General features: G+C 52.0%; 1 protein-coding gene across 1 annotated transcript in view; it reads right to left on the bottom strand.

Moving 5' to 3' along the window:
- Positions 1 to 9,720, bottom strand: part of Impa2 (inositol monophosphatase 2) — a 40,820-nt gene extending 31,100 nt beyond the window's left edge. The window contains exon 1 of the mRNA XM_076837384.2: positions 9,415 to 9,720. Within this exon, the coding sequence (XP_076693499.2) occupies positions 9,415 to 9,510 (96 nt within the window). The 5' untranslated portion in view covers positions 9,511 to 9,720. The remainder of the gene's footprint in view (positions 1 to 9,414) is intronic.
- Between the last annotated feature and the right edge of the window lie 3,455 nt (positions 9,721 to 13,175).

Genomic DNA, 13,175 nt, shown 5'->3' with positions numbered 1-13,175 from the left:
CCAGGGCCAACATGTTCAGCCAGAGACCCTGCTCCTGCCCGCACACCATCGTGGTCCTGTGCTCCTGGCCCTGGGCAATCTTCACACTGTCACTACAGAGCAGCTTGCGCAGCCTAGAATGTTGCCCCGAGGTCCAGGTTCCTTCCTCTCCAGCATGTGGAACAGCTCAGCCAAAGGGTACCTCCAGGGGGGCACTGTATCTCCAGGGGGGCACTGTACCTCCGCCTTGTCAGTCTGGAAAATTGCTGCTTCCTCAGGCATGGCCCTTGTGATGTGCCCTGAAAACACGCGAGTGTGGTGTGATGATTCACTTGATGTGCCAACCTGACTGGGCTACAGGGAGCCCAGATACCTGGTCAGACACTACTATTCCCAGGGCTTCTGCAAAGGTATTTTCAGATGAGATCAGCATTCCAATGGGCAGAATAAAGCAGGCTCCCATGGGTGGGTTGAACCCAATCAATTAAAGGCCCAAAGAGACCAGACTTCCCTGGATTAAGCAGGAATTCTGCAGTATTCAAGGACCCCCACCTCCTGGGTCAGGGCCAGGGTCACTTCTCACCCAGTCCAGCCATACGTAGCAGGCCCTCTGGCCAGTCCTCCTCTGCAGCTTCCTCCTACCCCCACTACACTGTCCCTTATCCACTTGACCACACCACCAAGGAAGAAAAGCCCTAGGACCAGGCCTGGGCCTGCCCTGGGCAGCTGTGCTCCCCAGAGGGCCAGGCTCATCCAGACTGTGCCGTGTCCCAGGCCCCATCCTAAGAGTTCACACGTACCAACTCATTTAATCCCCGCTACTTCACGGAGAAGTCTCACGATCAAGATGAGGAAACAGGCTGGGGTATGGCTCAACAGCAGAGCACTTGCTTACACGTGTAGGGCCTGGGATCCACCCCAGCCCCACGAGAGGCGGGCAGAAACTGAGGCAGACTCGTCAGCAGGTTGCCTAGGGCCACACAGCAAGAGTGAAACGGAACTCCTGCCAAGACAGAAACGCGGAGTTCTTTCTTCCAAGGCCCCTTCAGATCACAGCTCGTCCCAAGGCCACTGACCCACAACCCATCACTGAGTTCCAGACCTCGGTCGGTCTCAACCCTCAGCCTCGGGTTTCCCTGTGACCCCAGGTTCTCCTGCCCAGGGCCGAGCCTCCCTGATCCACCCTGGGCTTCAGACAGGGCGTATGACTCCTGGAAGGGCATTTTGTCCCCGTCCTGTCTTCCCATGCCCCTGCCGGACCCCTCCTCCCCTCTGCTCTCCCGAGCCCACTGCCAGCTCTCCAGCCGACTGGCCTTTCTTTGACAGGGCACAACTCAGCCGTATTCCTCCAGGAAGCTGTCCCCACCTCCCAGGCCCTGGCGTGACCCCTGCCCTCATGTTCCTCTTTGTTGCTGTGACTGGCCTCCACCTCTGGGCCACCTGTGGTGGCCACAGCAGGCTGGGAGAGAGCTGGACAGTGACAGGAGGATCCCGAGACTGGCTTAGCCTCAAGCTCAAGCTCACGACGCCTTCACCGACTTAATCCTTCCCTTGCCTTCCGGAGGATAGAAGCTGCAAACCAGGCCAGCCTGAGGTCCGGACCCAACACGAGGCCTCAGACAGGACAGGGCCAACTCCTATCCTCTTCCCCCTCCGGTTCCAGGGCCTCTGGGCCACCACCCAGCCCTCTCTCCTAGGACTGGGGAGCGGGGCCTGGAGCTCACCACGACCTTCCCCTGGCTACTACTGCCTCTCCCCACCCCTGAGGCACGGTCTCCACTAGGCAGACCTTCAGCTGGCTTACCAAGTGCCCCTCTCAGGCCCAGGGAGGCCAGGACACCTCGAATGCCCAGGGGGCAGAAGGCCGCAGGTGCGATGACCTCGGGAAGGAAGGCACTCCTTGCCATTTTCCTCAGAAAGCTTTTGTCAGCAAAATGGGCATAAAAATGTCACTTTTCTCACAACGTTATCTAAGGAAAACAACAGGTGTCCTCGGGCCAGGTTAGGACCGTGGGCTGGACACTGGAAGACCAGCTGCTTCACCAGGGCGCTCTCTTCGCTGATGTTTTCAATGGTGGGGAAAGTTTTAGAACATTCATGCAGACTGACCCACCCTGTAGAGCCCAGCAGGAACTGGGACATGGGGACAGGTGACACAGGGACTGGGGATGGACAACAAGGAGCCCAAGATCACAACCTGCCTCCCCACTTCCTCCAGCAACAGGTGAGTCAGTGCTGGCCGGGCAGTGGGAGTCTCTTCAGAGAGGGGCACCACCCAAGACGACCCACACTGGCCTTCTGGAATCTCCCTGACCATGCTATGGTGGAGCTCATTGGTGGACAAGCCTGCTCTCTTCACCACAGGGACAAACTCAGCCCTAAATGCCACCCACCAGTGACTTCCATGCTACATCTCTCAGCCTCTCTCTGGCTCTGGGCACACTCAGCCTCCCCACTTGCAAACCACCAGCAGCTCCTGCCTCCCACATGAAGGTGAAGGTCATCTTGGGGACATGGCAACCCATTCGACCAGATTTTCAGGGACCAAAGTTTGTTTTGGGAGTACTTGGGATTGAACCGAGGGGCTTTTCCACTGAGCCACATCCCCAGCCCTTTTTGAGACAGGGTCTTATTCAGTGCTGAATGTCTCACTAAGTTGCTGAGGCTGGCCTTGAACTTACAATCCTCCTGTCTCAGTCTCCTGAGTCAGCCTCCTAAGCCATTGGGATCACAGGTGTGTGCCATTGTGCCCAGTTTGACGTGAACCTTTGAAGTCATCCTGGATGCTTCTTGTTGTCTTGCCCCTACATCCAATCCAATAGCAAACCGTCACCTCAGCCCCCCAAACTAGGTCTCTCTGTGCCACGTGGCACTCAACCCCGAACTGCATACCACACTTGGAGCAAAGGCTAAGTCCAGAGTTGCTGGACAAACACTGTTGGGTGAATAACTATATTTCTAATCACTGTTTTTGTACCCCATTCTAAAAACAAACAACATCACAGAGGTCGATAAACATGTAAAAGCATTTAAAACCACAATAACCAGCTGGTGCAGGCTTCCCAGTATGCTGGAGGCCCTGGGTTCCATCCGGCACCACAACATTAAATAACTAGGTGAATAAACCGCAGTAAAACACCAGCTCATGTCCATCGCATGGCTAAGGAGGAGAAGGGCCACAGTGTGGAGGATAAAGAGCCTGGGCGCCTGACCCACCTGGGCAAGGAGTGTGACCTGGACACCCCTCTCAAGAACCACTTGGCAAAATCTCCATTCCAGGTCATGAAACAGAAATTCCAATCCCCAGCGAATGCATTCATACATAATCAAAAGACACAGGCAAGGACATTCATGTTAGTCATCTCAGCTCCAACCTGGAAATCACCCAGAGATTCCTCGAGAGCCAAGCATGAATGGCCATGCACCCACACGGCAGTGCTCCACAGAGTCTGGCCCACACTAGCCCCAGAGCCAGCTGCAAACCCTAGGAATGCTGATGCCCAGCCCCTCCAGGCCCTCTGAGTCAGACCCCACAGGTGGCTTAAGCTGGAGGGCCAGGGCAGTTTGCACATCCATGGTCCCCATTAGAGCCCTAAGGCATTCCTCACAGAGCTGGGAAAAAAAAAAAAAAAAAAAAAAAATCAGTTCACAGGGAAACACAAAGACCTGGAATAGCAAAGTCACCCTGAGCAGAAGGTATGGCCTGGAGGCATCACAATACCTGATTTCAAAACATAACAGCCAGGCCCACCTGAAATTCCAGCAACTCAAAGGCTGAGGCAGGAGGATTGCAGAGTTGGAGGCCAGCCTGAGCAATTTAGCAAGACCCTGCAGCAAAAAAAAAAAAAAAAAAAGAAAAGAAAAAGAAAGGGCTGGGGATGTAGCTTGGTGGTGGAGTGCTTGCCTAACAAGCCTGGGGCCCTGGGTTCCTTCTCTAGTTCCACAAAACAACAGCAACACACACCACAGGACAAAACAGCAGGGCACTGACACACAACAGATGCACAGACCAAAGGAACCAGCTGGGGACCCAGGAAGGAGTCCACAGGTCTCTAGGCCACCGACCCTCCACAGGGGCCAGCCTAAGTGGCAAGCGGTGCTGGGAAAAGCAAGGTCCACACTACAAGGTCCACACTCTCTCCCACAGCACTAGTCATCAAAGACCTTAACGTGAGACCCAGAGTTGAAATCATGAGACAAAAACAGAGGAACCTCTTCACAGGCAATGAGCTCCTTCCAGGACAGGACTCCAACAGCTCAAGAAACAAAACTTGAACTGACCAGTGGGGTTGCGTCAAAGGAAGGCTCCTGCACAGCCACAGATCTTTGCAGCTATTCATCTACAGATGATTAACATCCAGAGGAACAGCAGCTGGGTGTGGTGACACACACCTGTCATCCTGGTGCCTCAGGAGGCCGAGGCAGGAGGAGTGCAAGTTCAAGGCCAACCTGGGCAACTTGGTGAGGTGGTGTCTCAAAATAAAATATAAAACGGGGCTGGGAGTATAGCAAATGGCCAATAAATACATAAAAAATATTCTCAACATGTGTAGCCATCAGAGAAATGCAAATTAAAATTTTATTTTATCTCACTTCAGGTACAATGGCTATCATTAAAAAAAATGCTGACTAGGAACACATATTTAGTGTTAACAGAGTGTAAATTAGTACAGTATGGAAGTACCACAAAAAAAACTAAAAATATCACATGATCCAGTTATACCACTCCTGGGTTTATATTGGCAGGAAAAGAAGGCAGAATACAAGAGACACCTGTGCCCGTATTTACGGGCACCTGTACCCACTATTCACAACAGCCAAGATGCGGAATCGCCTAGGTGCTGCCCCCAGAGGGATGGGTAAAGAAAACATGGTAAATAGACACAATCAAGTATTCGTCCAGCCAGGAGGAAGAATGGAAGCCTGTCATTTGCAGGAAAATGGACAGAACTGGAAACAAGTCGGTGCAGAAAGACAAGTGTCTCACGTTTTCTCTTTTGTGCAGAACCAAAAAATACAGGTGACCTGCAAGTTGGACTACTGAGACAAGGCAGGGGTGGGGGAAAGGGAGGGTGTGAGAGGGTAGGGTGATGGCCATGACCAAGGCATGATCAATGCTCCTTGCAAAGGTCACAATGAAACCCATTAATTCGTATAGCTCATGGATATTAATTTAAAAAACTCTGCTGGGGGCGGGGGCATAGCTCAGTGATGGGGCCCGTGCCAGCTCATGCAAGGCCCCAGGATGCATCCCCAGCACCACCACACATAAAAATTCTGTTGGGAAGATGGACAGTTGACCATACATTTCTACGTACAGAAAACCAAGCAAATGAAAAAACACACATACTTTCTTTTAACTTTAAGGAAAATAAAAGTTGTGTAAGAAAGAAAGGAATGCTATACACTGCAATACCCAGCACCCCCAGGAATCACACTCACAGCGAGGGCACCCCAGTGGAGGTAGCCTCAGGACACAAGGAAGAATGGCAGGGCCAGGAGCTCACTGGGCACTCACCTGGAGTTCCACTCAGCCCCACAAAAGAGGAGGAAAGAAACCAGCAGTTGAGGAGGACAACGCAGGAGAATCTCAAGTTCAAAGCCACCTCAGCAACTCAGCAAGGCCCTAAGCAACTCAGCAAGACACTGTCTCTAAACACAAAAAGGGCTGGGGGCTTGGCCCAGTGGTGAAGCGCCCCAGGTTCAGTCCCCAGCACCAAAAAAGAAAGAGAAAAAAAAAAGAAAATGCCAGTGGGCCTGGCCAAGCCCCTCCAGGTATCAGGACAATGGCCTTGGGAAATGCAACCTGCCAAGGGGTGAGGCCACCAGGGAAGTCGGGAATCCCAGGATGGCACCATGGGTGTGGTTCTCCTGCTGTGCTCTGCCTTTTCCAAGTGCCAATGCTCATCTCTGAACTCTCACCTCGGAGTTCGAAGCTTGCATGAGAAGGATGGATGGGCATAGATCAGCTGCTCTGACAGCTGCGCCAACCTCACCTCTTTCCACAGTGACTTCCCACCTCCCCTGGCAGAGGCAGCTTTGGCCAGGCACGCTTGCTGTGGTTGGTAGGGTCTGTCTGTGGGGTGTACAGCCACACCTGTACTTCCCGTTAGACATCCTCTACAGGAGTGGTGTCCAAAACACCTGTCCTATCTTCCACTGGACTGACCTGGCTCTTCTGGGGTCCTGCCTGGTGCTGTTAGCAACACCAGGCAGGACCCCAGAAGAGCACGCGAGCCCGTGTGTGGCCGCTGGCGTTGGAGTGTGGAGACTGCAGGGGAAATGAGGCTTCCACTGCAAGACCCAGGCGCAAGTCTGTGGAAGAGTCTTCCATGTCTTACACTAGCATATAAAATGTTAACACAGAAAAGAAAATTGGCAGAAAGTTCTCAATTTGATGACAACCTTAAACACGTATTTGTTTACCAGTAATGACTTTTGCAGACTATTGGTAATAAATTTCCATCAGCCAGGCTACAGGAAAGGCTGTTTACCTTTCTACTCCCTCCATAGAAAATACAGTAAGGGCAGCCAGGAGCCATGGTACACATCTGGAATCCCAACAACTCTGGAAGCTGAGACAGGAGGACTACAAGTTTGAGGCCAACCTTGAAAACTTAGTCTCAAAGGAAAAAGGGCTAGGGACATAGCTCAGGAGTAGAGTGCCCCTTGGCTCAATCCTCAGTAGAAAAGAAGGGAGGAAGGAAATACAAGAAGGGCTGGGGTGTAACTCAGTAGTACAGTGCTTGCCTAGCATGCTCTAAGTACTGGGTTCCATCCTCAACACTATAAAAGAAAATAGAAAAAAAATCATAAAAATCATTGTCATTCAAAGATGCAAAGAAGATGAAGCCAAAAGAAGATGAAAAACATAGAATAACGAGAAGCAGCAAACAAATTGTTCTTTTTTTATGTTTTGACACATTGGCAGAATTTGTTAATCTCAAAATGCATAGTTGTGACTACTGGTTTTTTGTTTGTTTGGTTGCTGTTGTTTTGGGGTACTCGGGATTGAACTCAGGGGCACTTTACCACTGAGCCACATTCCTGGTCCTTTTTATTTTTAAATTTGAAACAGGGTCTCACGAAGGGGTCAAAGGTTTCACTAAATTGCTGCCACTGGCCTCAAATTTGTGATCCTCCTACCTCAGCCTCCCCAGTGTTTGGGATGCTAAGTATGGGCCACCACTTGTGACTGTTCATATTCTAAATAAATGACTTTTGTATCTAAATTGGAATTTGTAAATTTGTATTTTCTTAAAGAGGGCCCCCTAAGTTGGCTAAGCTTCAAGCCTAAAGAAACCTGACACCACCACCCCCAGGAGAATTAAAAAAGCATAAAGTACAGTGCATGTGATAAACACTCAAGTTAGTGACTGTTGCTTTTTGAACCAGCAGTGGGGTGGGTGTAGGCTGTGGCCCACCAGCCAGGAAGAGGTTCCTGCAAAGGCATAAAGGCTGGGACTGGAGGGGCAGGGTGGCTCCCAGAGTTGCTGAAGGAAAGGGAGGTGGAAAACCAGGGAGGAAGGCAAGGACCGGAAGCTGAGGGAACAGGGGCAGGGGATGGGGTAGAGAGAGGTCTGGCAGATTCCCAGGGCGCCTTGGCTGGAACCAGCCTCCACTGACCAGAAGCAACAAAGCCCACCTCTTGGGAGGTTGTCTCTCTGCTCCCCTACCTTTTGGCATCAGAATCTTGGCCTCAGAAGAAGCCCCTAACAGAACAGCAGGGTGCTGGGTACAGGTGAGAGGGTGGGCAGGGGGGCCTGCTCTCCTCCCTCCCTGGGAGGTCTGTTGGAAGGCTGTGTCTCCAGCCAGCACCCAGATCACTACAGGAGTGTGAGTTAAAGACACTCATTCTCTGCACCGGTTATGATGACCTTGTGTGGCCATGTCTGCCCCAGTCAGACTATTCTCTCACCCGCTGCCAGCCAGGCGGGCAGCACCAGCATAATGCCCACAAGGAGGCCCAGAGTTCAGGGTTTCCTGACCAGACTCCTAATGGCAGCATCTTTATCCCCCATCCTTGTTTTTTTTTAAGCTTCTTTGTTGTGTTGGCATGCTGTAAAAACATAAATGACCTTTTAAATAAGTTAAAATTCACAAGACCATGGAGAACTGGCCAGTGATACTGCAAGCTCTATAGGAACGGTTTGTAAAAATTTTTTTAAAATTAAGACTTCTGTTCTTCAAAATCTAAATTTGAAACCTGTAACAACTCACCAGCTCACACCACAGTGACTGAATCCTAAACTGTCATCCCCTCAAAGCCCCAAGGAAGCCAAATTTTATAATAAAATCCTAAAGTTCCTAACTATTCTGAGGATGCGGGCTCTGGAAGCAAAGTGAGGCTGGGGGAAGGAGGGCGGGCCAGCTCTGGCTTGCAGACACTAGTGGATCTGCTTTCCAAGAAGAATGTTTGCCCTGAAGCTCTGGCTTTACTGCCTGTGCAGCTGGGACTGGGGTCCCCCCTTCTCCTTTAGTATGGTTAGCAAAGGTTTCACGCTTTTTAACTCCAGCATCTTTAGAGCATTTTCGGACTTTGGAAGGCCAATCTGCCCACACCCCTCCTCCGAGCCCAAGCACAGACCTTAACAAGCTAAACTTGGGACAAGGCTTCTTCCTACTCAAATTAAGCCCAGCGGGAGGCCCCCTTATCCCTGCCACACTGCCGGCGCTCCCTACTGCGTGCCGGCGCTCCCTACTATGCGGCTGCACTGCAGGAACCGGGGACCACGCAGGAAACGAATACAAAAATGCACAGGAGAGAGGAGAGACGCTCCGCTCCTGTTTTAAATCCTCGTGGCTGGGTTTCTTCAGTCCTCTGGCTTGGTTTTCATCCTTTCGGCAGCCTAACAAGTTCCTCCTGAAGGCTGAGTCTGTGCCAATCACTGCGTGAAACCACTTTCAGTTTGTGGGCCGGAGCAAGTTTGGACCCGGATGCCTGGAGAAAGACAACCCAGCACCAGCCCCGCCAGCTCTGCCAGCGCCTGGGGCTTAAAGCTGGGGTAACCTCGACCTGGCCACTGGATCAATTCAAAAGTCCTTAAAACAGCAGCTGCGGTCTTGTAGCCTTGGCAAAGTGACTCTCCCGAACGCCAAGGTCAAGCACGCTGCAGCTACCTTCCAACTGGCAAAGGAGAGGGGGCGCCCCCGCCCCACGCACCCGTTAGGTCCTCACTGCCTCGGGCTGCTGGGTGGAGAAGGGGCAGGAAAGGAGGTGTCCCTGGAGCAAACACAAAGAACTCGCTCCCCCATCACGTCCCAGCACTTCGTCCGGCGCGGCGCGCACTGCTGCGCACAGGACCCCTGCGCACGCCTCGCTCCGGGAGCCGGGCCCTCGCCCCGCGGGACTTCTGCGGGACACCCAGAGCTCCGAGTGGGGGTGACGCGGCCGCGCGCCCTCCTGGCCCGCCTGCCCGCGGCCACCGCGCTCACCTGTCCAGCCTGCAGCGCCAGCTGCACGGCCGCCTCGAAGCACTCTTCCCAGGGGCCCCCAGCGAGCGCCGCCTCGTCCTCGCCGCTCGGCTTCATCACGGCCTCGCCGGGTCCCGCCACCTCCGGCCGTCCTCCAGGGTCCAAGAGGGACCCCGGCTCCCGCCGCCCGGACGCCAGGCTCCGCACGCCCTCCTCTCGTTCCCGCCAACTCGCGCCCTGTCCACCGCACACCGCACTGCCGCGCCCGCAGGAAGGGGAGCGTGGGGAGCCGTGGCCCGGGTAGCCGCGCCTCGAGGCCCGCCCCCGGCCCGCCCCGCTGGGCGTGCCCCGAACGCCCCTGGGCGTCGACCCCGCCCTCCCCACCCCCGCACGCAGCCCGGCGCCCCCGCCCCTAAGGCCCCGCCCCGCGCCGTCCCGCCGGGCCCCGCGCCCCGGCGGGCGCGGCTGGGCAGAGGGTTGGAGACGCGGGGCTGGGTCTTGGCGGGCTGCTGCCGGGTGAGCGCAGGGGCCAGGCCACGGCTCTGCCCACCACCGCCAATGCCGGGGCGCCTCTGCGCGCAGCGGCGATCCGGCCCGCACCTTCCAACCGGTCGCTGTTTGCCCGCGGAGGTCGCTGGACGTCCGCCTGCTCGGGTCCCATGTGGGCAGCAGGCAGGCGGGCTGGATGCACAGGAGCTGCCATTCAGGCTGCAGCCCAACCCACGTGACAGTCACCGGGGTGCGGGAACTGCTCAAAATCAAAACTGGAACTTGAGCCTGGGCTGTGGCTGTGGCCAGCCTGTCCGTAGTGAGGAATGACCCTTTAAACCGCAAGTCTTCCACCTCTGGCACCATGAAAAAGTGAATTCCGGGCATTTCCTGAGAGGAACGGCGGCGGTGTCCAAGAGTTTAACGCCGAGCAGCTCAGCCCAGCCCTTTTACAAAAGCTGCTGACCCCGTGGAAGCGTTCTGGCTTGGCCCTTCCCAGAGCCTGCGGAGACCATGAGTTTGTGTAGGAACCCTGAAGGGACGGTTGTTCACTCAGTTAACCTAAGGATGGGAGTCGGCATTTGTGGAGAAACTTTAGGTGTACCGTTCTGGGACAAAAATTCCAAACAGCAGGAGGAAGTAGGAAGGTAGACTTAGGGACAGATTTAGGGCTTATCTCACGAAGCCTGCTCATCTTATGGTTCAGAAGAGGAGACCAAGGATCGCCCTGGCCAGTTTAGGACAGGCAAAGGGGTGCTCTACTCCATCCTTCTTATGCTGAGTGATTCGTTTTAAAACGAAATGAGCTCAGTGGTTGATCTTCATGGCAGGTTTTGTGTGTGTGTTGCTGTGCTGGGGACTGAACGCAGGGGTGCTCTACCACCGAGCTATATCCCCAGTCCTTTTCGTGTTTTATTTTTTATTTATTTATTTTGGTTCTGGGGATTGAAACCAGGGATGCTTTACCACTGAGCTACATCCCCATCCTTTTTAATTTTTTGTTGAGACAAGGTCTGGATAAGTTGCTTAGGGCCTTGCTAAATTGCTGAGGTTGGCCTTGAACTTGCCTCAGCTTCCCGAATCACTGGGATTACAGCCATGTGCCAGGGTGCCAGGCTACAAGTTTTCATTAGAGATCATAGTCAGGAAGTGATGAAATTTCTCTTTGGCCTCTTCTCAGCTCCCCTTTCTGAATCTCTGTCCTTCCTTTCTGAACTGTGACCCAACCAGGAAGCTTCTTTATATCTTTTGATAAAATTTTATTAGGATCTCAGCATATCTAAACATCTACATTAAAAGACTTGATAACTTCCTTGTCTAACTGACAAATATCTTAAGGCACAATAGTGTAACTTTTTAAAGATGTGAAGCTTGGAGCAGCCAGACTTGCCTGAATTGAGGTACTTTCTTCCTTGCTGTGTGCAAGTTACAAATGCCCTCGAAGCCCCTTTTCTTTTCTTTTCTTTTTTTAAAGAGAGAGAGAGAGAGAATTTTAATATTTATTTATTTATTTTTTAGTTTTCAGCGGACACAACATCTTTATTGTATGTGGTGCTGAGGATTGAACCCAGGCCGCACGCATGCCAGGCGACCACGCTACCGCTTAAGCCACATCCCCAGCCCAGTCACATCCCCAGCCCTCGAAGCCCCTTTTCTCAACTATAAAGTGGTCTCTGTAGCGATTATATGAGGGAATATACATGTGTTTGGCACTCAGCAACAGGGAAGCCTGAGGAAGAAGGATCCCAAGTTCGAGGCCAGCTTGAGCAACTTAGCAAGGCCCTACCTCAAAATAGAAAGTTAAAAGGGGGACTGGAGTTGTGACTCAGTGGTAGAGCACTTGCCTAACACATGTGAAGCACTGGGTTCAATCTTCAACACCATAAAAAACTAATAAACAATATTACTATAGTAAATATAACAGTAACAAAAATAAACAAAGACATAAAAAGAACTTTATTTAAAAAGGGGGGGTTAGGGATGTAGCTCAGTGGTAGAGCCTCTGGGTTCAATCCCCAGTACCAAAAACCAAAAAAGGCTGGTCACTCAAGCACCAATGTGACTGACCTCCAAAATCAGCATGTTGCTTGTCACATAATAGGTACTTAATAAATCTGTTAGTCATCGAATACAACATCATCTTTTTCTAACAGATAATGCAAATCTCTCCTGCTTTAATGAGGATCCTTCACCACTGTGCCTTAGATGTCCTCTGCACGTTGCATCTTGCAGGACAAACATGCAGTCCTGAGCTCTGCTAACTGACACTTCCCACCCACAGCCTGGTGGGTGCTCTTGTCCTCAGGAGATCACACGCACAGTGTGTGGGCCAGGGTGACAGAGGGAGGGTGGGGGACATCAAGATGGACTGCATGTCCTTATTGTCCTAGGAGCCCCTCCCCTGGTGTCTTCTCTGGAACACAGCAAAGGCTAAATAAGCACAATCTCAGGCAGAGTTTTCTTCTATCCATTTCTCTAGCTTCCCCAGTTGTTCTGAAATCTGATCTTATTCTCTAGAGCTGACTTGGACACTGAATAAATTTTTGGTTTATTTCATCTCATCTAAGTCCCTAGAAGCAGTCCCAGGAAAATTCTGTCCAGCGTTAACTTAACTGTAGAAGATTGATATTATGGGCTGAACTGTGCCCCTCCCACAAAATCCACACGCTGAAGTTCTGACCCCAGAATGAACAGTGAAGTAACCTGGTGGAGAACTTTTTGACAGCTCTATGGGCACAGAACTTTGCAAGCACTGTTGGAGTCATGCAATGCCTTCTGGGCATGTGCAGGGTCCAGTAGCAGTCCATGGAACAAACCAGAATAAGATTAGGTTTCAGAGCATCTCAGGGAAGCTAGAGAATCGGATACAAGGAGAAGATGGAGGTAGAACCTTTAAAGAGGTAGTTAAGTAAACTGGGGTTGTTAGGGCCAACCCTAATTTAAGATGACTGACGTCCTTATAAGAAGAGGGAATTTGCACACACAGAAAGTCACTGGGAGCCTGACAGGATGGTACATACCTGTCAAGCCAGTGACTCAGGAGGCTGAGGCTGGAGGATCACAAGTTCAAGGCCAGCATCAGCAATTTAGTGAGTCCTTAAGCAATGTTAAGACCCTGTCTCAAAAAAAATAAAAAGGGTTAGGGATGTGGCTCAGCAATAAAGCACCCCTGAGTTAAATCCGCAGTATCCAGAAAGAAGAAGAAAAGAAAGACAGACACTGGGAGTGGTCATGAACCAGGAAAGATCATTTGAAGACAATCATTTGAAGCAAGCCAAGGAGATAGACCCTAG

Source organism: Callospermophilus lateralis, chromosome 17 (assembly GCF_048772815.1).
Source record: "Callospermophilus lateralis isolate mCalLat2 chromosome 17, mCalLat2.hap1, whole genome shotgun sequence".
Lineage (NCBI taxonomy): Eukaryota > Metazoa > Chordata > Mammalia > Rodentia > Sciuridae > Callospermophilus > Callospermophilus lateralis.
The sequence above is the reverse complement of the archived record's forward strand: the minus strand, read 5'-3'. Positions and strand labels throughout refer to the sequence as shown.